The 25,755-nt window shown below is 34.0% G+C and overlaps 2 protein-coding genes across 4 annotated transcripts; both read left to right on the top strand.

Moving 5' to 3' along the window:
• Positions 1-11,822: 11,822 nt before the first annotated feature.
• On the top strand, positions 11,823-18,392 carry LOC306860141 (PRELI domain-containing protein 1, mitochondrial-like). Of its 3 annotated transcripts, none has more exons than XM_079401690.1 (6): positions 11,823-11,893; positions 12,474-12,600; positions 13,285-13,510; positions 15,597-15,710; positions 15,908-15,986; positions 17,320-18,392. In XM_079401690.1, exons 2-6 carry the CDS (start codon positions 12,506-12,508, stop codon positions 17,409-17,411), a joined length of 606 nt encoding a protein of 201 aa, XP_079257816.1. In that variant the 5' UTR covers positions 11,823-11,893; positions 12,474-12,505; the 3' UTR covers positions 17,412-18,392. The 3 variants fall into 3 exon arrangements, with proteins under 3 accessions (XP_079257816.1, XP_079257815.1, XP_079257817.1); XM_079401689.1 differs by having other exon boundaries at positions 11,837-11,885; XM_079401691.1 differs by lacking the exon at positions 11,823-11,893 and adding an exon at positions 12,225-12,312.
• A 499-nt stretch (positions 18,393-18,891) lies between these two features.
• Positions 18,892-25,750, top strand: LOC306860960 (PRELI domain-containing protein 1, mitochondrial-like; the record flags this gene model as incomplete). Its single annotated transcript, XM_079402983.1, has 5 exons — positions 18,892-19,014; positions 19,212-19,290; positions 20,624-22,743; positions 24,065-24,567; positions 24,630-25,750. Coding segments are annotated over 3 exons (294 nt in total), but the record flags the coding sequence as incomplete, so codon positions are not given.
• Between the last annotated feature and the right edge of the window lie 5 nt (positions 25,751-25,755).

The raw sequence follows: 25,755 nt of genomic DNA, 5'->3' as shown, positions 1-25,755 counted from the left end.
TTAATTACTTGTTCACCTTGTCTATCTTTTAGCGTTCGTCTATATTCGTCATTTTTTAAAAAGTAAAAGTTCTTCTTCTACTCCCATTGGTTGGCAGTGATCCCAGACAACATACATCACAGTTGGTTACATGTATCTGTCATATTCCTCATATTCTGGAAATCACCCAAAGTTCCCCAGGTTATCCTAAGTTTACTGTACTCCTTGACCGGTGTATACGGCCTATAAAACATCTATACTCAGTATGACCAGTAGATGGCACTCTAAGACCATTAATCAGTATTCAGACATCCAGTACAGTAGGATATCACACTTTTGCATAGACTAGTACATGTTTGCATAGAACAGTGCATGAATTACATTTTTAAGCATGTTTTATCATTTTGAATAAGATAATGTTATAGTGAGTAAACAAAAATATACAATATATTCCTCTCTTTGAGACTTTACTAAGTCTCACAATCATGTTCATTACCTAGAGTGCAGTTCCATGAGTCCACCCCTCAGTTTATACCCTCTTTCAGCCAGCGTGCGGCCTCTCATAACCTCTTGTTAGATTGTTTCTTCATGATACCGCACTCCAGAGGAAGCCAGACCCAAACATCTCTCCTCACCTTTGACTAGAGGAGAGTAAAAGAATCTGTCTTCCTATCCAACCATACTTTTCGGGATTAATAATTCAATCATTAATGTGTGTGTAAGCATGTGCACAAAATGTTCAAGCCTTGCCCATGGTTGTCATGGTTATGTAGAATATATGAGTGATTAATCAATACATCTAGAAAATAGATTTAAAACACTGGTTTGTCCCACGCAGCCAGAGGAACTCTAGGCATTTCCGGTAGCCTAGAGCGCTATCTGGTGATGTTATCCTTCGTTGCCAGAGGAGCTTCCTCCAGCCCTATCTGGTGTTGGAGTAGATGGTGGGTTTTTAAACCCCAGTTGAATCTACTCGTGTTGCTAAGCACTGAGGTGCTCGTCGATCCTTCCTTCTTCCTTTCTGACGACATGTTCCAGTGTATACAGCAATCATTGTTATAGTAACTAATGGAATGTTAGTGTAATAGCATAAAAATAAGTATAGAAAAAATGCATATTGATCTCTGAAGGCTGGGCTAAATGAATAAACACTGTTATTGCACTCCTGACTTGGGTCAGACCCTCAATCACCTTTCAGATACCAATTAATCCTTCCTTGTCATTCCCTTTTTCTGGTTGCAATGCCTCATAACATGGACAATGACCTGCTTCATACCCTTATCGTTCCCTTTTTCTTTCAGTATTCACATTATACATTTAAGATTAGTAAATTAATTTCAATATAAATGATATAAGGAGTAAATATAAATGATATAAGGAGTAAATGACTTCAGGAAGGGGCATATGCCAAAGGAAAATACATAGTACCCCTATCTCTCTCCCTACACTATCCCACACCTCTAATATATCTACAAAAGTGAAAATAAAGAAGTATAAAAAATTAAAAGGCACCCCTTCCCTACCACTCCGTCGTTCTTTCAGGAAAGGTTTCACAGAATAGTCTCTTCCAGGTCAAAGTCGTCTAGTTCGTCCAGTCCAGGGCCCACAGTGTATCCGTGAGCATATCCAATGTCAACTCCGGTTGGTCTTACTGATATGCTTAGCATCTGTTTGGCTGCAGCACTGGCTAGCATGGATCTGATGAAAGGTATAACACAACAAAACAGTGCAAAAAACACAACAATAGCAATTGCTATTACGATGCCCACCTTAATCAACCATTCCCCCCATGACCCAAAAATTGAATTTAACCAGTTTCCAATCTGCTTATCTGCTCCAGCATTCTTAGCCACTTCCTCTCTCAGATTTTTTTCAGTTTCTCCATTGCTTGGGTGAATGATCCATCCGGTGCTGTATTATTTGGGATATAGGTACAACAGTCAGAACCAAACATCACACAAACTCCTCCTTTCTCGGCTTCTACTTGCTCATTTCCTTCCCCTACTTGCTCATTTCCTTCATTTCCTTCCCCTACTTGCTCATTTCCTTCATTTCCATCATTTCTTGCTTTAAATTTTTCTGGTATCCCTCTAGGTTGGCCAATTGCATCCAAATACACATTTGGGTCTTGATACATTTCTCTATTTAATTCCAAATAACTACACAATTTCCCTTGAATTTTCCTAGGTCATTTTTCCCTTTTGTCTTGTTGAAGCACTCAACGTCAAATGTGCAATCAATTACATAAGCTACGGGGGGGTTCAGATAGATACTTGACCAGTATTCCCTGCAAATAAGGAAACCAAAAACCTTGGCGCTTTACCTTTCTAATCACTTCCCCCCTCGCGCAATGGTCAAAACCATGCGCGTCAGAGATCAGGAATATATTAGAACAGTACATAAAACATTAGTTAACAGCGTATGTGGATTTGGAACCTCAGCAGGCCAGTCCTCCACATTTACTGCTCTCAGATCATGTACCAGACGCCATGTTAATTTAATTTTAATAATTTAATAATCTGCTTTAGCTACTGGGAATATTGGAGTGTTACTATGGCTATTAGTTTCAATGAGTACTCTTGCTGCCATTAATCCCTCAATTGTCTTTTTTATTCCTTATTGAAATATTAGAAGATTCTCTGTAGCTTACCATTCGCTTTTTTCTGCTTCATGCATCATGGGGCCTAAGTTTTTAGAAACACAATTTTTATTTACATACAAAGTAACATGGGTAACTGAATTGGACACCTCAAACCATTCATCAATTAATTTTTCTCTATCTATCTGCATAGCTGCGCCTTTTGGTCCTATCACTATATATTGTGACATCATAGTGATTGTCAGTCCTTTTGTGTCTTTTAACCATCTTTTTTCAAAATCAGGGTCTTTGCTTTCATCATACTTCATAGTACAATGAAATTCAGTTTTTGGTAGACTTGGTTCACAAAGTTGTTCCCTTATGTATCTTCCCCATTTGCTAAGTGTTTTTTTCTACGTCTTCATTCAAATCTCCTAACCAATACATGTTAGCACATGGCTCTTGTGTTTGTTGTAATTCTGTAAGATTCATTTGTCTCACTGCCCTATCATTTATATAAATTCCATCTGGAGTACACCATATTTGCATTTTCAATTTACATATAGCATCCCTACCTAACAAATTGACAGGTGTATGTTCTGAAACTAAAATTGGTAATCTTATTTCAGTGTCTTCTAAGCTTATGCTCACAGGGGTCGTCATAGGAATAGCTGAGTCACTCCCGAGAATCCTACTGTCTTTATATATTTTCCAGACATAGGGAGGTGCGAGGCATATCTTGGATTTAAGCATGAGTACGATGCCCCTGTATCGAGCATAAGAGTTATTGGTTTTCCTTCGATATTAACTCGCAACATTGGTTCTTGATCAGCATCCGAAGATATCATTGGAAGTTGGTTCCTCCCCTCAGGATTCTCTGGGCAGCCCTAGTAACCTTGATTAGGACCACGCCACGGGTTGACAGGTCCTTGAGCTCGGGTCTGTACTGGTTGTTGTTCATAATTAACCCCTGATGTCATCAATTGGTCTTGCATCCAAGGATTGGATGGACAGTCTCTCTTAAGATGTCCAGGCTGATTGCATCCCCAGCATATTCCTGGTCTCTGTTGATTGTTGTTAAATCTGCCTCTACCACGTCCTCCTTGTTGCGGTCTGTTCCAATTCCTGTTGTTTGCTTGCTCTGGCTTGAGATATATTACCACTGGTTGCTGTCCTTGTGGTGCATTCCCTGGTCCAGCAGGTGGCGCCTGTGCTGTTACAATCTGATTTGCTGGTGCAGCAGTCACATTCATTGGTGCTGGTGGATTGACTGGCACTGAAGTATTGACAGGTCATATTCTTCTCTTGTCATGTTGATAGCTTGCTTGATCTTTTCTCTTGTCCTGTTGCATCTTTCCTCCATCTGTGCCAGTTCTTCCCGGATTGAGTCAGCAGAGGGCGCTCCTCCTTCAGATGATTCATCAGACTCTCCTTCTTCACAGCTCTCCCTGCCTCTACCAGCTGATGTCACTTGCCTGTGGCATTCTGCCAATTCTTCTAGCATTGCTGACAGATGATGATGTGTGAGAGGCTCACCTGATTTATTTTTCTCTTTGTAGTTCTTGGTCCCCCTTCTTTCAATCCTTGGCTCCTCCCTATAGGTTGCTCTCTCTTTCTCTCTTCTTGGCTGTGGCGTTGGTGTAGACGTCCATTGCCCCTCCTCCTGTGGCTCCAGCCCCTCCTTCACAGCCCTGTGAGCATACTTTTCCTCCCTACTCTCTAATGACAATGATTCTGGGCAGCTCTGCTCTTCTATCTCTTCGTCTGAGCTTGTTTCATGTACATACCCCTCAAATTCTACGGGCCCTTTTATATCTATTTTTCCCTGTATAATTGGCATCTGATTGACGGCCTGGTCACAGCAAGGAGCATATGGAGGTGGTCTTTCTTCTTTTAATTAATTCTTTTTATTTTCCCTTTCCAATTTTAGTAATTTGATCCCATATTGTTTGAATAAATTCAACACCCCTAATTCTTGTTCCCTTTTTTCATTTCTTTTTCTAGATTTGTCATTGGTCTTGTGATTTTTAATCAACACTTCCATTTCTTTACACATAGCCACATTAAATGTTCCCTCCACCGGCCACTTGGTGGCCAATTTCTTTGTTCTCTCTGCCCATCTCTTTGAGAGCTCCCTTATTATTTCTTTACATACTGGATTCTCAGAGGCCAATACCTCTACTGGAGCAGACACTGTGAAACTTTATTTATCAATTTGCTTGGTAAATTGTTTTAATTTAATTATTTCTCTCTTTATTAGGTGATTTACCTCTCTAATCCCAGTTATTTAAATTTAATAGCTAATCTTCACCAAGCTCATCAGACGAGGACCACTAAAAGTATCCGACCCCTGATTACACCTGGACTTGTACTGGGCTGAGGACTTTATCACCTTTTTTAAGAAATCTGATTGGTTTACCTCAAATATTTCAAAATAATCCCAATATGTTTTCTGGTTAATAACTTAAATGGCGACCCAATGCCTTTTGGTTCTTTTATCTGAAGATTATTTTTTGTCCAAATGATGTGTTCCCCCAAGCTGAAAGCTTCAAAACTCCACAGTCTCCTCTCATGTAAGTGAGAGATGGCATTAATTTTATGCAAAACCCTTTTATCTTGAATATACTAATGTTCAATTCGTCTCTTGTACACCACATTGGGTTTAAGGGTTCCATATAATCAATCAATAACCTTTTTTCCCGCATTATTAGAAGTTTTCTACCCCTTTTTCCCCTTCTTTTTCCCTCTTTTCTTCTATCTCTGTCATTTTACCCCCCTTTTTTATCTTTTTCTAAATTAATTAATCTAATTAATCGTTAATGTCATTTACATTTAATTTATTTTCCAATTGGGAAGATGCTGGAGTACAGAGCCCAACTAAATTAGTTGCCAATTGTCAAATTGTTATATGTTTGTACACCACATCTTCCCAGGGTATTCCTGGCCATTCAGCTACTTTTTCTCCCAAATTTGTAATCTTGATCAATTTTCTGAAAAAGATATTTTTCTTGTATTCTGTCAATTTCTGTTCATGCCCATAGAGATCAATAAAGCTGGATTCCAACCAAAAATGATTGCGAATACCTTGTGTCTGTACCAATACTGCCTGAAACTGATTTTCTTGTTCAGTGTCAGGGTCATTCAAATCGATGTGTTTTATTTTTTCTGTCCGCTTCATGTCTCCGTATGGGCAAACTCAGAATAACAGAATCTCTCTCTCCCTCTCCTTCCTTTTCGCACACACACACACACACTGCTCGAGCACTTCACACACACACACACTCTTTATCAGTCCACACACACAGAAAGCCTCAGCCCCCACCCTCGCGGGTCCCTTCTTCTCTCCCTGGCGCAACAATGGGAAGACAGGCGCTCAGATTGCCTTTTCAATTCTTTTTCTTTTTATCAACAATTTAGTTTCACAATTTGGATCACAGCGTCGACACTGTGGAGAATGCCCAAACAAACGACACAACCAATTTTTTGGGGTGTTTCTAGTTCTTTCAATTTTCAATAATCCGTTAAAATATTCCATTCAATACAATATGATCTTTTTCAAATCTTAACGTGATTTTTCTCTGCAGTTTTATCAAATAACCGTGCACTTTTACTTTTAGACAAACATATATTACTCAAGTGTACCAACACTTACATATAACATATAACATATAACGAACAAAAACTAACTGTTTCGATTAGAAACGGACCTGTCCGAGCAGTCACCCCCTATCCCGGGGCCGGTAACCACAGATCCCCACGCCTCTCAACTTAGGCGTGTGCCGGCATTCAGCATCCCTCTTAACTAGATGCTTTTACACTTCTAGCCCTTCTTCACTAGGCTTTTTCACTACTACTTTATATTGGCACCATCTGTGCTCTTTTAACTAATGGGCATGTTCTTTAACACTTGAAACTCATCAATCCATATGCACCTTTTTACATTTAAATAATTTTAAGTCCGTTGGTTGGTGAGGCCCTGTCCTAAATCACCGCCACAGGCTCAACCCTTAGTCAACCAGCAAACAATCTCCTTATATCCAAATATATAAGCAAAACTTGCTTACCTTGAGGCCTCGTAATTTCGGATTGTTTGCGTGTTAACCCAGGTCCCTCGCCTGCAACGGCCCCTTCAGGACACCGGTGCCTCAGTCCAGTCCCATCTGGGGTGCCACTTTTATGTTGTGGAAAACGTGCTCTCGTCGATGGTCTGGATCTCAGTCGTGCAATTAGAAAGGCTCAAAAACAGCAGAGTTTCAAATGTGGAAGAAAAGACTTTATCATAACAAGATAATAAAGCCGAGAAGCAGCGGCCACATCAACTGCTTCTGATTCTGTGAGTGTCAGTACAGAGCATATATATGTTTCTCATTGCCCATATTTGGTAGTTCCTGTTATTCTCATTGTCCATGTCTGTTTGATTTACCACATTTAATTACTTGTTCACCTTGTCTATCTTTTAGCGTTCGTCTATATTCGTCATTTTTTAAAAAGTAAAAGTTCTTCTTCTACTCCCATTGGTTGGCAGTGATCCCAGACAACATACATCACAGTTGGTTACATGTATCTGTCATATTCCTCATATTCTGGAAATCACCCAAAGTTCCCCAGGTTATCCTAAGTTTACTGTACTCCTTGACCGGTGTATACGGCCTATAAAACATCTATACTCAGTATGACCAGTAGATGGCACTCTAAGACCATTAATCAGTATTCAGACATCCAGTACAGTAGGATATCACACTTTTGCATAGACTAGTACATGTTTGCATAGAACAGTGCATGAATTACATTTTTAAGCATGTTTTATCATTTTGAATAAGATAATGTTATAGTGAGTAAACAAAAATATACAATATGTTTAAGTGTGTATTTATGTCAATGACATGAATGAATGTCTGAAACATTAAGTACAGGTATTTTTGTGCGTTGCACTACTGTTCAAAAGGGTCAGAAAGAGTTATAGTTTTGAAAGTGTCTTCTGCTCATCAAGGCTGCATTTAATCAAAAATACTGTAAAAATAGTTAAATATTATTAGAATTTAAAATAGCTGTTTTCTATGTGAATATGTGTTAAACTGTAATTTATTTCTGTGATCTGCAGCTGTATTTTCATCATTACTCCAGTCTTCAGTGTCACATGATCTTCAGAAATCATTCTAATATACTGATTTACTGCTCAACAAACATTATTATTATTATCAATGTTGAACACAGTTGTGCTGCACAATATTTGGTAACACTTTAGAATACTGTTTCTTACTTACTGCATAACTAATAAGGAATTACTGAAGAACTAACAGGTAATGATTCATTAACACCTAACTCACTACTGTTAACTACTAAGGAAGATGTGTTAACTAATCAGTATGTAATACAATTTTATGATTGTGTTAAGTAACAGTTAGCTAAACAATAACTAATGTATTCTGTCACACCTCCTGAAGAACTACTATTAATTATCTACTAAGGTTCAATAAAAATAAATATGAAGTAACTACTAATTAACAGTCATACACAATTACATTGAGTTGTGACCCTCTCATATAAATGTTATTAGCAGTAGTAGCATTATGAAAATGCAATATTAATAAATGCAATAAATTTTACAGAGGTTTTGCCTGTATAGTGAATTGTTTTTGGCCATGACATTGCAGTAGTTGTGGTGCCTACCCCCACACTTTGAGACGACACTGACACCTGTATGCCTGCCAGTTTAAAAAATAGAATTAGTAAGGGAAATAATGGTAACCCACATAACATTTCTAATAACTGGGCACAAGCCATGTTCTCTGTCCATTAGCAAAGACGGTTCCTAATGATTAGTAGTAGAACAGAAAATAGCAGCTGACTAACCTAGCTAAACATATTATGCAGCACATACGTACTTAATGGTAAGTAAATTTACCTTTGCATCGAAGGTGGGACCTCATTGTTTTCAAAGATAGTTGTGTTCCCCTGGATAACACAATAGGGCCATCAGTTTGCCAGCCTACATCATTTGTACACGAGGTCTGTGATGTACTCTGAAACACAAGAGTGCCAAAAAATCATACTTCAACTGTCAAACCAAAAATATTTGAACAAAATGACTAGAATACTTAAGTGGTGGAGAAGGTGATGTTACCTAAAAGGAGCGAGTGAGATATCTGTAAGCAACCAAACTAACCTAGTTAGCTCCTGACCTTTATGAAAAATAATGTGTTGATGAAATATAGGCTACATTATAAATCTACCCGGAATTTATATAGATGCATCTAACGTTACGGTTGTATTTTGTAGATTTATATGGCAATACATGCAGGAAATATTATTAACCTCTGCGTAAATAACGTAAGGTCTTCAGATTATTTCGTTATTTATGCTAGTTACTTAGTTTGCTAGTTATCTTAGGTTAAGGTTACTGTCCTAGCATTTCACGTTTGATCTCGACAACACAGGGTAAATTATTGCTAATGTTGTTAGCTCACTAAGAAACATTCGTTATAAATAGGAAAAAACCACTACTTACTGCTTGCAGTAGGGGTTGTAATGGCAATATAGTTGGAATTGCCCCCTTCTTCAGTGTCAAACGCTGAGCAAAGCCTGCTTGATATTGTCCCAGGTTCGAAAAACTGTCCGTGGTAAAATGGGCAGAGCAAACTAACAACTTCGAATTGAATTGTTGCGGTATCCGGTTGTAGATAAACATCAACCATGCCTGTTGACAGTCCTTTTCTGTGGGAAGGGAATGAAAAGTGCTCACATCCCCTGCACAGCCTGGAACGTAACATTTATAGCCATGATCCGTCATTGTCGGCACTGTCTTCGGACTTCGGATGACTCGTCTCGTCTGCGCAGGTCCGGCTGGCCTAGAGCATGGGCGGGTATATGCAAATGCAGTGGGCGTAACTATTACGCCTCTGGACTGTTACGTAACAGTCGGTGTGGTGTTGGAATTTGCCCTTTTTTCAGTCGTCTTTTGCAAACACTTGATTTATATAAGAAGTAGGAAACGATGGTGTTTAAGACTCACAGTATGTTATGTCCATGTACCGAACTGTTATTATTCAACCATGCCAAGGTAAATTCAGTTTTCCATTCTATGGCACCTTAATGTTACTAATGATTTCTATTTCAAATAAATGCTGTTCTTTTGAACTTTCTCTTCATCTGTGAATCCTGGAAAATGCATCACAGTTTCCACAAAAATATTGATAAGCACAACTGTGTTCAACATTAATAATAATATTATTAATAATAATGAATCAAAAGTTGCAGGAAATTATCAATATGCAGTGACCATTAAATAATAATCAAATGTGTCAATAAATCATTACATAATGCAACAATGTTTGTTACAAAAGAAAATTAGTCTAGTTTTATGTTCTTGGGAAAATGAATACCAGCTTTTTACACTCTTAGTTTTAAGGCTCCTCTATATAAACTAAAACAATGACGTTTCTCACCACAGACATGTGTGCACGGTACTTTTTTTTGACTACAAGAGTAAGTTATACGAGAAAATAATACTGTCACATTTCACATTTTCTACTTCATAATTTAGTGTTTAATTCAAAGTGTTGCTTGCCATTTCTTTGTGATTATTTCTGAAATTTACAAGCAATTTTTGAGTAAAAACTGTCAGATTTTGTTCAGTGTGTGTGAGACGCACCTCCGCAGTCGATCATGTTGAGTTGGTCAGGTTTGTCCAGCGGCCAGCAGTCATATTCACGGTTATCCAGATCATGCCATCCAAACACACACACCACAAAACACACCTGAAACCACACCAACACACACAGATTACTCAGCAGCTCGTCTGTGATCAACTCCTCTACTTCTTCAGGTTCATGCAGCATGAGCTGAAGAGCTGTTACCATGCAGATGCAGTGGGATCTCATGTTGACAGACTTGTGTGGATGCTGTGATGCTCCGCAGACTATGAGACTCTAATGAGAAGCTGACTGAAGGATGAAGGGGATGAAGGGTTTGCACAGGCGTCCTTCACCTGGACACGAGCGCAGCTCAGATATATCATTCACATTGTTGTTTGAACCTTTACTGCTGTAAACAACATCAGCATTTAAACATTTTAAGGTGGTTGTTTCCTACATTTTGTAGATAAGTCTCTTAAAAGGGATATGCAAATGAATTAGAGCTGACTGAACTTCTTTAATTTATAATTAATGATAATGTTGTTAATAGGTACTTATAGATGGTTACTGCTTCTAATGAAAGTGTGTTTGAATGATTTACAGTATAAAGTATGTAGTGTTCAGGTGTGGATATATAATAAGAATACTCCATCTAGTGGTAGATATAAAAACCTGCAGCAGCTTGAATATTTGATTTTTATACAAGTTTATAAATAAACACTTGAACCTAAACATCGAAATTATTCTCTGCATTCATAGATGTTTATATAATCTGAGCAAATCAGTTGCTCTGACTCTGAATTTGGTTTATTGTCATTAAACATTAAGTGGTTTAACTAGACTTTGAATTGTAGTTTGCTTGTATCTGCATGAAAAATAACAACAAATAGAAACAGAAAGTTTATGCTTGTACTTGAAGAATAACATTCTGCAGTCACATCAGCAACAAAATATTCACACAATTATACATTATAATCAATTATTTTGATTGCCATGTTTATGAATGTGCAATTATGAAAGTTTATGAATGTGCAATGTTATATGACCTATGTGTGTGTGTGCGTGTGTGTGTGTGTGTGTGTGTGTGTGTGTGTGTGTGTGTGTGTATGTGATCCTGGAGCACAAAAGCAGTCATGAGTAATTATACATTTTTCTTTTATGCCAAAAATCATTAAGATCATGTTCCATGAAGATATTTAGTAAAACTTCATTTTTGATTAGTAATATGCATTGCTAAGAACTTCATTTGAACAACTTTAAAGGTGATTTTCTCAATATTTAGATTTTTTTGCTCCCTCAGATTCCAGATTTTCAAATAGTTGTATCTCAGCCAAATATTGTCCTATCATAACAAACCATGCATCAATGGAAATATTATTTATACAGAAGATGTATAAATCTAAATTTTAAAAAAATGACCCTTTTGTCAAAACTTTGGTCATGCAGAAGCTAATATGCTAGTAATATGCATGCTAATAAGAATCTAGTTAATATTGAGAATTGGTCTCTAAACTGAAGTGTTACCAATATTTTGTAGATAGATAATTTTATAGCATCACTAAGCGTGATAATGTAGAGTATAATAGTCTATTTGAGTGTTTAACGCGCTTGAGGCGCGCACGCACACTCACGCTCACGCGCACGCACAGAGTGCGGAAATGCCGGTGATGCTCGCGCGGAGCTGCAGGATTACAGTGAGTCGGTAAATATGTTTTATTTACCAACATTAAGCAGCTGTGTTCGTGTTTATTCGCGTTTGTTTATTTTTGTCTGCGCGCGGTGCTATAGATTTGCTTTATAAAAGGATAATAACAGCGTTGAAAAATAAACACAGTAAACATATATAGGAACTGATGAATTTAAGAGCTGTAATTCGTGTTAAATCAGACTAATAAACGCTTATTACAGGAGGAAGTTTCGCTATTCGACACTCCAGGGTTTGTTCACTAAAGCGGATTACAGAAGATAAACTCTAATGCCATTAAACATGATTTTATCATCATATAAACTGTAAAAGGTCTGAATATCAACAGTGTTCGTGTGTGTGGCTCCGTGGATCTGGTTTTTATTAGCTAACTTAATACAACTTCCGCTCGACAGATGTTTCAGAATATCACCATGGTAACTATATTTTCCTCCACAGTACCATAGGCTCTGCCTCTTACACAAAGTGTATTTTTAACCATGGTTTATGAATACAGTCATGCATTATATGAGCCTGAGTAAATGCAGCTGAGCTGTCTGGAAGCTGATAATACAGATGTGATTGTTTCTCTGTTCAGGACTCTGTCAGCGGGGCTCTTCTGGGCTCCTGATGATGGGGAAGTATTTCTTCAGTGAGACGGATATCAAGAGCGCGTGGGATCAGGTGTTGACGGCCTTCTGGCAGAGATACCCCAACCCATACAGGTACCTAAACCACACTCGGTTTAAAATGAATAGCTGTAAATGTGCTCACCTTCAGGCCATCCCAGATGTAGATGAGTCTGTCTCTTCATCAGGTTTGGAGAAATGTAGCATTGCATCAATGGAAGTGAATGGGTGCCGTCAGAATGAGAGTCCAAACAGCTGATAAAAACATCACAATAATCCACACCACTCCAATCTATCTATACTTTTTTAACTAAAATATGAGTCCATAATCCATAATAACTCTTCCTCCAGTGAAAAAGTGCATCTCCTGTTGTCTCTCACATCAAAATCCAGCCACATATTTGTTTAGAGCTGTTTTGTCTTGTAAACGCTGCTTGATCTGTGCAGATTTCTCTCCTGATTCACACCAGACAGCTTTTCACTGAAGGAAGAGTTATTATGGATTATGGACTCATATTTGAGTTAAAAACATCTTAATGCTGGATGTGTTTCAGCTTTAGTCTTCTCCAGATGTTAACTGATGGACTGGAGTGGTGTGGATTATTGTGATGTTTTTATCAGACTCTCATTCTGACGGCACCCATTCACTGCAGAGCATCCATTGCTGAGACACTGATGCAGTGACACATTTGTCCAAATCTATATAAATCAGTGGCTTCTCAGTTGTTTCTATTTGAGTGTTTTACTCACTATATGACACTGTGATCGTGTTTCTCTCAGCACTCATGTTCTGACGGAGGACGTAGTTTTCCGCGAGGTGACGCCGGATAACCTCCTCCTGTCCCGGCGGCTCCTGACGAAGACCAATCGTCTCCCTCGCTGGGCCGAGCGCGTCTTCCCGGGAAATCTGTCGCGTTCGGTTTACATCATCGAGGATTCTGTGGTCGACCTCGGAAACAGGAGCCTCACGACGCTGAGCTGGAACGTAAATCACGCCAAAGTCATGGTAAACAACAACAACACACACATACCCACATTTACACTTTATATAGAAACATGCATTCAAGAGCAAAAATTGATGAAAGTTATTGTTATTTTAGAGTGATTGATATACTATTATATTTTTTTGTTAATATTTTGAATTAGATTGATTTTTTAAATTAGATTTTGTTTCTTATTTTTAGTTTTGTTTTAATTTTAGAGTTTTAGATATTTTGTTGTATGTTTTTGTCATTTTTATTAGTTTCTGTTTTTATATGTCTATGTAGTTTTTATTGATTTTTAATTTTTTTAGTTTATTTAGTTTGAGTTATTTTAGTACATTAAGTTAAACTAAATAAAAATGAGAAATGTCACCCTGGCAACTAAAAAATTTAGATGTTATTTTATTTATTTTTGTTTAATTTAATTAGTTTAAGTTGAATAAATAATCTTTCCATTGATGTATGGTTTGTTATGATAGGACAATATTTGTCTGAGATACAACTATTTGAAAATCTGGAATCTGAGGGAGCAAAAAAATCTAAATATTGAGAAAATCTCCTTTAAAGTTGTTCAAATGAAGTTCTTAGCAATGCATATTACTAATCAAAAATTTAATTTTGATATATTTACAGTAGGAAATGTACAACATATCTTCATGGAACATGATCTTAATATCCTAATGATTTTTGGCATAAAAGAGAAATGTATAATATTGACCCATACAATGTATTGTTGGCTATTGCTACAAATATACATATATAATTAATCAGATCCATTAATAAAACTTACTGATGTTTGTGCTGCTGTTTTCCTCCAAAATGATGTCACTTCCCGCAAGATGATGTCATTAAAGAATGTACAGAAGACTGAAATCAACCATTTAAACAGATTTTGGTTGAAGGATTTTGATTAGAGAAAAGAAACATGAATATTTCTGTAAAAATGGACCGTTTTCATTGTAGAAATTAATACGGAGACATACAAATAAACATCTACTTTTAAACCAAAGATTTAAAACACATCTCTTCACTGTGAGGAAAGCAAACAGTAGTAAATATGATCTGCGGAAGCTGTGTTTAGTATCGTAAGCAGTGAGATTTTATCTGTTTGATTGTACCTGCTTGTGGTTTGTGTCAGATCTGATCATCTCTACGATCAGCTGATGTTTTGCAGAGCTCTGCGTGCAAGCATCTCTTTATTTCCCCTAAACCAGTTAAACACAAAACACTCAACTCAAGTATGCAGGCAGGGTTATTATAGTTAACTAACACTGCAACTAAAACCATTAAAACAATTGTTACTTGAAATTAAATAAGTTTTAGATGTTTGTTTAGTTTACCTTGATGTACTAAAATAACTAAAACGGAAAAAAACTACTGTACGTAGACATGTTAAAAAAACAAGAACTAACAAAAAATTATAAAGACACGCAACAAAAACACTAAAACTAAATATTTTATTTCAGCTTGATGCCAAGTCAACATTTCTTATTTTCCTTTAGTTTATCTTGTTATACTAAAATAACTAATACTGAAAATAAATCAATAAAAAAACTATATATAGACATATTTAAAAATACTAAATTAATTTAATAATGATAAATTATTAATAACAAATGTACTAAAATAACTAAAACTGATATATTAAATATTATGTAGACATGTTTAAAAAAACTAAAATAACTAACTAAAACTATAAATGACATAAAAACAACATAGAAATGTAAAAAATAAAATAAAATAAAAATTACTAAAAAAAAAAACACAAAAATAACTGAAACAAATTATTTTATTTCAGCTTGATTCCAAGGCAACCATTTTCATTTAGTTTAACTTGTTATACTCAAATAACTAATACTGTAATAAATAAATAAAAAAATCAATAAAAAACACTATATATAGACATAATTAATAATAATAAATGATTAATAAATTGAATAAAGATAAAAACTAATAGTATTTTAATGAGACCAAAATTAAAGACTTCAAAAAAAAAAAATCATGAATGGATCCCATTGTGACAAACAGTAATGCTGTCTATCATAATGTGCACTAAGATGCATCTAAGTGTGTGTTGTGCATCTGACGCGTGTGTGTGTGTGTTACCAGCGCGTGGTGGAGCGCTGTGTGTTTGCAGGCGAGCAGGACCGGCCTGTTTGGACGCGGCTCACCAGAGAAGCCTGGATCTCATCAGGAGTCTTCGGCCTCTCCAGACCCATTCAAGTAATGCCACGGCTGAGCGATTAGCAAACACTGGGCTCATCGCAGTACTGCTGTTCTCAGCATCTGTTTGAGTCTGACCTAAAACAAGCAACAGAAAGATGAAGAGACACTGGAAGTGAACTGAAACTGAAACATAAGTGTTGTGTTGATATGAATGGTCAGCATTATGTTGTAATACTGTGTCTGTCGTCCTGCAGGAGTTTGGTTTGGCCAGGTTCAAGAGTAACCAGACGAAAGCGATGAAGGGTTTGGAGCACGCACTGTCCAATCTGCAGAGTAAGAGCTCCGCTTAATATCCACTAAAGACCTGTTCACATCCAGAACAAACACTAAGAAAACATGGAGAAAACAACCTACGAAAGGTCCACAAAAATAGCTCATTCTCATAGGATTCAGTGCAAAATAAAACCCATCAGACAAGAAAGACCTTAAAACATTCATGCAGTGATATAGGAATGGCTATAATGTCAATCATTAGCAGTTTTGTGTAGGTCAGGGTTATTATAGTTAACTAAAACTAAAATCAAAACCTTTAAAAAGCAGTGTTGTCACTTGAAATAAAATAAGCATGACCGTAAATTATATAGAAATAAAAAAAAAATCTTATTTCAGATAGGTCCCAAGTCACAATTTCTCATTTTCATTTAGTTTAACTTGTACTAAAATAACTAAAACTAAAATAAATCAAATAAACTATATAGAAATGTAAAAAAACTAATAAAAATGACAAAACCACACAGTAAAATGACTAAAAACCTCAACAAAATGGAAATTATAAATATAAACGGATTTAAAATATTAGTAAAAACTACAATAGTACTAAAATAACACTGAGTTATTAACTAAAACCATGAAAAACTGTTTCATTATTTTAAATAAAATAAACACTTTATTTCAGCTACATTTCACATTTTATCTGAGTTTCACTTATACTAAAATAACTAAATAAAATAAAATAAAAAGGAGGGCACTGTATTTAAAAAAAATATAGAAATGACAAATTACTCAAACTTTAAATTTAAAATAAATAAAAGTCAAAATATTAATAAAAACTATAGTGGTTCTCATCAATACTAAAATAACACAGTATAAATACGATATTTTATAAAAACTCATTACCAACCGCCATTTATATCATCTAAGTTAATATAGTAAAAAAACACAATGAATGGTGTGACTAGGCTTTTATTCCCTAATCCTGAGTCATATTTATTCATACACAATGTTTCAAAGCAGCTTTACAGAAAACCATGATAATGTTTATAACATCTTAACACTATAATCATACCTTATAGTGCATTTATTAGTTTCGAGCTGGATGATAATAAAGTGACATTCTGTGACTTTACAAGCAATCAAGCATTTGCAATTTGCTATAGTTTATATGGCTTTATGTGAGGTTATTAACTCTTGACCTTAACACTTCAATGATAAAGACGTGCTTCATTATTATTTAAGAAAAACCAGAGAACAGATGAAATGATCTCAGTGTTAGTTCCTCTTTCCATTGCTGTTTATCAGTATTACATCTGACACCGTGAGAGTCTTCTGTAGAAGATGAACGATAACAGAAAGTGTGCTTTACTCTAATCCTGTTTCATCATTTCAGAAGCATCGGCCGTGTGTCCTGGAGATTCTGCAGAGAAACACAAAGACCTGAATTCAGCCTCCAAAACCCAGAAACCTCAGCAATACATATGATCAATATGAACAAAGAGTGAATTTCATGATCATATCAGGTCACCCCCAAAAAAATCTGAAGAAAATCTAACTTTTTTTTTTTTTTTTTTTTAGGAATTTTACAATTTGTTTGATCAGACCGTTATTTTTATGACATTTACATTTTCCCCAATTCTCATGACTGCTATGCAAGAAGATCATTTTAACCGTGAAGTATTTATTTATATATCATTGTAGCATTTGTTGTACTGCCTTTAAGCTGATTTCAGTTTAAAAACAAAGTCACTGTATTGCAGAACTGTTTAACTATAATACAGAAATTACTACAGTAATCACCACCAAACTGAGTTTATCGCAAAATTGAATTCATATTGCAATTCTGAGTTTGTAATATTCAATTCTGAGTTTAAATCTCACAAAGCTGAATTTATATTGCAATTCTGAGTTTAAATCTTGTAATTCTGAGTTTATATTTTTCAGTTCTGAGTTTAAATCTCACAATTGTTTTTTTGGTTTGTTTCTGCCACAGAATTACAAATAAGGCAATTGCAACTTAACACTTTTCTCAGAATTGTGAGTTTATATCTAAAAAAAAAAGAACTGTGATATATAAACTCAACTCAAGTATGCAGGCAGGGTTATTATAGTTAACTAACACTGCAACTAAAACCATTAAAACAATTGTTACTTGAAATTAAATAAGTTTTAGATGTTTGTTTAGTTTACCTTGATGTACTAAAATAACTAAAACTGAAAAAAACTACTGTACGTAGACATGTTAAAAAAACAAGAACTAACAAAAAATTATAAAGACACACAACAAAAACACTAAAACTAAATATTTTATTTCAGCTTGATGCCAAGTCAACATTTCTTATTTTCCTTTAGTTTATCTTGTTATACTAAAATAACTAATACTGAAAATAAATCAATAAAAAAACTATATATAGACATATTTAAAAATACTAAATTAATTTAATAATGATAAATTATTAATAACAAATGTACTAAAATAACTAAAACTGATATATAAAATATTATGTAGACATGTTTAAAAAAACTAAAATAACTAACTAAAACTATAAATGACATAAAAACAACATAGAAATGTAAAAAATAAAATAAAATAAAAATTACTAAAAAAAAAAACACAAAAATAACTGAAACAAATTATTTTATTTCAGCTTGATTCCAAGGCAACCATTTTCATTTAGTTTAACTTGTTATACTCAAATAACTAATACTGTAATAAATAAATAAAAAAATCAATAAAAAACACTATATATAGACATAATTAATAATAATAAATGATTAATAAATTGAATAAAGATAAAAACTGTAATAGTATTTTAATGAGACCAAAATTAAAGACTTCAAAAAAAAAAAAAAAAAAAAATCATGAATGGATCCCATTGTGACAAACAGTAATGCTGTCTATCATAATGTGTACTAAGATGCATCTAAGTGTGTGTTGTGCATCTGACGTGTGTGTGTGTGTGTGTGTTACCAGCGCGTGGTGGAGCGCTGTGTGTTTGCAGGCGAGCAGGACCGGCCTGTTTGGACGCGGCTCACCAGAGAAGCCTGGATCTCATCAGGAGTCTTCGGCCTCTCCAGACCCATTCAAGTAATGCCACGGCTGAGCGATTAGCAAACACTGGGCTCATCGCAGTACTGCTGTTCTCAGCATCTGTTTGAGTCTGACCTAAAACAAGCAACAGAAAGATGAAGAGACACTGGAAGTGAACTGAAACTGAAACATAAGTGTTGTGTTGATATGAATGGTCAGCATTATGTTGTAATACTGTGTCTGTCGTCCTGCAGGAGTTTGGTTTGGCCAGGTTCAAGAGTAACCAGACGAAAGCGATGAAGGGTTTGGAGCACGCACTGTCCAATCTGCAGAGTAAGAGCTCCGCTTAATATCCACTAAAGACCTGTTCACATCCAGAACAAACACTAAGAAAACATGGAGAAAACAACCTACGAAAGGTCCACAAAAATAGCTCATTCTCATAGGATTCAGTGCAAAATAAAACCCATCAGACAAGAAAGACCTTAAAACATTCATGCAGTGATATAGGAATGGCTATAATGTCAATCATTATCAGTTTTGTGTAGGTCAGGGTTATTATAGTTAACTAAAACTAAAATCAAAACCTTTAAAAAGCAGTGTTGTCACTTGAAATAAAATAAGCATGACCGTAAATTATATAGAAATAAAAAAAAAATCTTATTTCAGATAGGTCCCAAGTCACAATTTCTCATTTTCATTTAGTTTAACTTGTACTAAAATAACTAAAACTAAAATAAATCAAATAAACTATATAGAAATGTAAAAAAACTAATAAAAATGACAAAACCACACAGTAAAATGACTAAAAACCTCAACAAAATGGAAATTATAAATCTAAACGGATTTAAAATATTAGTAAAAACGACAATAGTACTAAAATAACACTGAGTTATTAACTAAAACCATGAAAAACTGTTTCATTATTTTAAATAAAATAAACACTTTATTTCAGCTACATTTCACATTTTATCTGAGTTTCACTTATACTAAAATAACTAAATAAAATAAAATAAAAAGGAGGGCACTGTATTTAAAAAAAATATAGAAATGACAAATTACTCAAACTTTAAATTTAAAATAAATAAAAGTCAAAATATTAATAAAAACTATAGTGGTTCTCATCAATACTAAAATAACACAGTATAAATACGATATTTTATAAAAACTCATTACCAACCGCCATTTATATCATCTAAGTTAATATAGTAAAAAAACACAATGAATGGTGTGACTAGGCTTTTATTCCCTAATCCTGAGTCATATTTATTCATACACAATGTTTCAAAGCAGCTTTACAGAAAACCATGATAATGTTTATAACATCTTAACACTATAATCATACCTTATAGTGCATTTATTAGTTTCGAGCTGGATGATAATAAAGTGACATTCTGTGACTTTACAAGCAATCAAGCATTTGCAATTTGCTATAGTTTATATGGCTTTATGTGAGGTTATTAACTCTTGACCTTAACACTTCAATGATAAAGACGTGCTTCATTATTATTTAAGAAAAACCAGAGAACAGATGAAATTATCTCAGTGTTAGTTCCTCTTTCCATTGCTGTTTATCAGTATTACATCTGACACCGTGAGAGTCTTCTGTAGAAGATGAACGATAACAGAAAGTGTGTTTTACTCTAATCCTGTTTCATCATTTCAGAAGCATCGGCCGTGTGTCCTGGAGATTCTGCAGAGAAACACAAAGACCTGAATTCAGCCTCCAAAACCCAGAAACCTCAGCAATACATATGATCAATATGAACAAAGAGTGAATTTCATGATCATATCAGGTCACCCCCAAAAAAATCTGAAGAAAATCTAACTTTTTTTTTTTTTTTTTTTTTAGGAATTTTACAATTTGTTTGATCAGACCGTTATTTTTATGACATTTACATTTTCCCCAATTCTCATGACTGCTATGCAAGAAGATCATTTTAACCGTGAAGTATTTATTTATATATCATTGTAGCATTTGTTGTACTGCCTTTAAGCTGATTTCAGTTTAAAAACAAAGTCACTGTATTGCAGAACTGTTTAACTATAATACAGAAATTACTACAGTAATCACCACCAAACTGAGTTTATCGCAAAATTGAATTCATATTGCAATTCTGAGTTTGTAATATTCAATTCTGAGTTTAAATCTCACAAAGCTGAATTTATATTGCAATTCTGAGTTTAAATCTCACAAAGCTGAATTTATATTGCAATTCTGAGTTTAAATCTCACAAAGCTGAATTTATATTGCAATTCTGAGTTTAAATCTCACAAAGCTGAATTTATATTGCAATTCTGAGTTTAAATCTCACAAAGCTGAATTTATATTGCAATTCTGAGTTTAAATCTTGTAATTCTGAGTTTATATTTTTCAGTTCTGAGTTTAAATCTCACAATTGTTTTTTTGGTTTGTTTCTGCCACAGAATTACAAATAAGGCAATTGCAACTTAACACTTTTCTCAGAATTGTGAGTTTATATCTAAAAAAAAAAGAACTGTGATATATAAACTCAACTCAAGTATGCAGGCAGGGTTATTATAGTTAACTAACACTGCAACTAAAACCATTAAAACAATTGTTACTTTAAATTAAATAAGTTTTAGATGTTTTGTTTAGTTTACCTTGATGTACTAAAATAACTAAAACTGAAAAAAACTACTGTACGTAGACATGTTTAAAAAAACAAGAACTAACAAAACATTATAAAGACACGCAACAAAAACACTAAAACTAAATATTTTATTTCAGCTTGATGCCAAGTCAACATTTCTTATTTTCCTTTAGTTTATCTTGTTATACTAAAATAACTAATACTGAAAATAAATCTATAAAAAAAACTATATATAGACATATTTAAAAAATACTAAATTAATTTAATAATGATAAATTATTAATAAATTAATAACAAATGTACTAAAATAACTAAAACTGATATATAAAATATTATGTAGACATGTTTAAAAAAACTAAAATAACTAACTAAAACTATAAATGACATAAAAACAACATAGAAATGTAAAAAATAAAATAAAATAAAAATTACTAAAAAAAAAAAACACAAAAATAACTGAAACAAATTATTTTATTTCAGCTTGATTCCAAGGCAACCATTTTCATTTAGTTTAACTTGTTATACTCAAATAACTAATACTGTAATAAATAAATAAAAAAATCAATAAAAAACACTATATATAGACATAATTAATAATAATAAATGATTAATAAATTGAATAAAGATAAAAACTGTAATAGTATTTTAATGAGACCAAAATTAAAAAAAAATCATGAATGGATCCCATTGTGACAAACAGTAATGCTGTCTATCATAATGTGCACTAAGATGCATCTAAGTGTGTGTTGTGCATCTGACGCGTGTGTGTGTGTGTTACCAGCGCGTGGTGGAGCGCTGTGTGTTTGCAGGCGAGCAGGACCGGCCTGTTTGGACGCGGCTCACCAGAGAAGCCTGGATCTCATCAGGAGTCTTCGGCCTCTCCAGACCCATTCAAGTAATGCCACGGCTGAGCGATTAGCAAACACTGGGCTCATCGCAGTACTGCTGTTCTCAGCATCTGTTTGAGTCTGACCTAAAACAAGCAACAGAAAGATGAAGAGACACTGGAAGTGAACTGAAACTGAAACATAAGTGTTGTGTTGATATGAATGGTCAGCATTATGTTGTAATACTGTGTCTGTCGTCCTGCAGGAGTTTGGTTTGGCCAGGTTCAAGAGTAATCAGACGAAAGCGATGAAGGGTTTGGAGCACGCACTGTCCAATCTGCAGAGTAAGAGCTCCGGTTAATATCCACTAAAGACCTGTTCACATCCAGAACAAACACTAAGAAAACATGGAGAAAACAACCTATGAAAGGTCCACAAAAATAGCTCATTCTCATAGGATTCAGTGCAAAATAAAACCCATCAGACAAGAAAGACCTTAAAACATTCATGCAGTGATATAGGAATGGCTATAATGTCAATCATTATCAGTTTTGTGTAGGTCAGGGTTATTATAGTTAACTAAAACTAAAATTAAAACCTTTAAAAAGCAGTGTTGTCACTTGAAATAAAATAAGCATGACCGTAAATTATATAGAAATAAAAAAAAATCTCATTTTCATTTAGTTTAACTTGTACTAAAATAACTAAAACTAAAATAAATCAAATAAACTATATAGAAATATAAAAAAACTAATAAAAATGACAAAACCACACAGTAAAATGACTAAAAACCTCAACAAAATGGAAATTATAAATATAAACGGATTTAAAATATTAGTAAAAACTACAATAGTACTAAAATATTTTTAACTAAATTATTAACTTTATTAATAGTTATTAACTAAAACCATGAAAAACTGTTTCATTATTTTAAATAAAATAAACACTTTATTTCAGCTACATTTCACATTTTATCTGAGTTTCACTTATACTAAAATAACTAAATAAAATAAAATAAAAAGGAGGGCACTGTATTTAAAAAAAATATAGAAATGACAAATTACTCAAACTTTAAATTTAAAATAAATAAAAGTCAAAATATTAATAAAAACTATAGTGGTTCTCATCAATACTAAAATAACACAGTATAAATACGATATTTTATAAAAACTCATTACCAACCGCCATTTATATCATCTAAGTTAATATAGTAAAACACAATGAATGGTGTGACTAGGCTTTTATTCCCTAATCCTGAGTCATATTTATTCATACACAATGTTTCAAAGCAGCTTTACAGAAAACCATGATAATGTTTATAACATCTTAACACTATAATCATACCTTATAGTGCATTTATTAGTTTCGAGCTGGATGATAATAAAGTGACATTCTGTGACTTTACAAGCAATCAAGCATTTGCAATTTGCTATAGTTTATACGGCTTTATGTGAGGTTATTAACTCTTGACCTTAACACTTCAATGATAAAGACGTGCTTCATTATTATTTAAGAAAAACCAGAGAACAGATGAAATTATCTCAGTGTTAGTTCCTCTTTCCATTGCTGTTTATCAGTATTACATCTGACACCGTGAGAGTCTTCTGTAGAAGATGAACGATAACAGAAAGTGTGTTTTACTCTAATCCTGTTTCATCATTTCAGAAGCATCGGCCGTGTGTCCTGGAGATTCTGCAGAGAAACACAAAGACCTGAATTCAGCCTCCAAAACCCAGAAACCTCAGCAATACATATGATCAATATGAAGTGAATTTCATGATCATCAGGTCACCCCCAAAAAATCAGAAGAAAATCTTACTTTTTTTTTTTTTTTTTAGGAATTTTACAATTTGTTTGATCAGACCGTTATTTTTATGACATTTACATTTTCCCCAATTCTCATGACTGCTATGCAAGAAGATCATTTTAACCGTGAAGTATTTATTTATATATCATTGTAGCATTTGTTGTACTGCCTTTAAGCTGATTTCAATTTAAAAACAAAGTCACTGTATTGCAGAACTGTTTAACTATAATACAGAAATTACTACAGTAATCACCACCAAACTGAGTTTATCGCAAAATTGAATTCATATTGCAATTCTGAGTTTGTAATATTCAATTCTGAGTTTAAATCTCACAAAGCTGAATTTATATTGCAATTCTGAGTTTAAATCTCACAAAGCTGAATTTATATTGCAATTCTGAGTTTAAATCTTGTAATTCTGAGTTTATATTTTTCAGTTCTGAGTTTAAATCTCACAATTGTTTTTTTGGTTTGTTTCTGCCACAGAATTACAAATAAGGCAATTGCAACTTAACACTTTTCTCAGAATTGTGAGTTTATATCTAAAAAAAAAAGAACTGTGATATATAAACTCTCAAAAATTGCGATAAAAGGTCGCAATTACCTTTTCTTTTTTTATCCTGTGGCAGAAACAAGCCTCCATAGAAATATGACCTGAACATGTTTTCATGAGATTCACTCGTAAAACGAAGAAGTTACCCAGAGAATCCTGCGATGTGACCTTATTTCATGGCTGCTAACTACAGTAACGGTAAAGCTCAGGTAAAGGTGAATGTGAAGACTGAAGATGAAGCTCGCTGTGGAGATCATGCTGTACCATGTGTTAGATATTTGATTAGAAGAATCAGGGACAGATACTTCGCAATTGTTTACAATTGACACATCACCCTGCAGTGTGTTTCTGACGTAACACATAGTAGAACATATATACTGTATTTATGTATGTATGTATGTGTGTGTATATATATATATATAGTGCAGTCCCAAAAAATACTTAAGCTCAAGCTGATCATCAGGCATTCTTACGTTTCAATTTAACTTTTTCACTCAAAATATTATTCCATTCATATCATTTTTGTTATGAAATTATCAATATTTTCACTAGTGGTCTCAGACTTTTGGACCCGACTGTATTAGAATTTAAAATGATAAAATACATTGCTGTATAATACATAATTTTATCAAAACAGTTATGAGTTCATATCAAATAACTGACTGGATTTCAGGTCACAAGTTTAAAGCGATCAATCTCTTATAGCTGTGCTTCTTAACTGTTTTAATTAGTTTCTAGTCTAATAGATGAGAAAATGCAACAATTTTGAGAATGTTTTAATTTATTAAACTATATATTGTTGTAATATTTGTTTTGCTCTATTCGTAATATGTTTTTAATTGCATTCCTTCACAGATGCTTTAGTATGAAATGTAAGGTTTTAGAATGAAGAATATTATTGTGAATATGAATATTTCACTGTTCTGTATTAATTTAGCTTTTGCTTGAAAAGACGAGACGTGGAATCTTTAAATAAAGAAACAAATGATGAAACTC

The sequence above is a fragment of the Barbus barbus genome (genome assembly GCF_936440315.1).
Source record: "Barbus barbus genome assembly, chromosome: 41".
NCBI lineage: Eukaryota > Metazoa > Chordata > Actinopteri > Cypriniformes > Cyprinidae > Barbus > Barbus barbus.
This window is presented reverse-complemented; position numbering and strand designations above follow the sequence as displayed.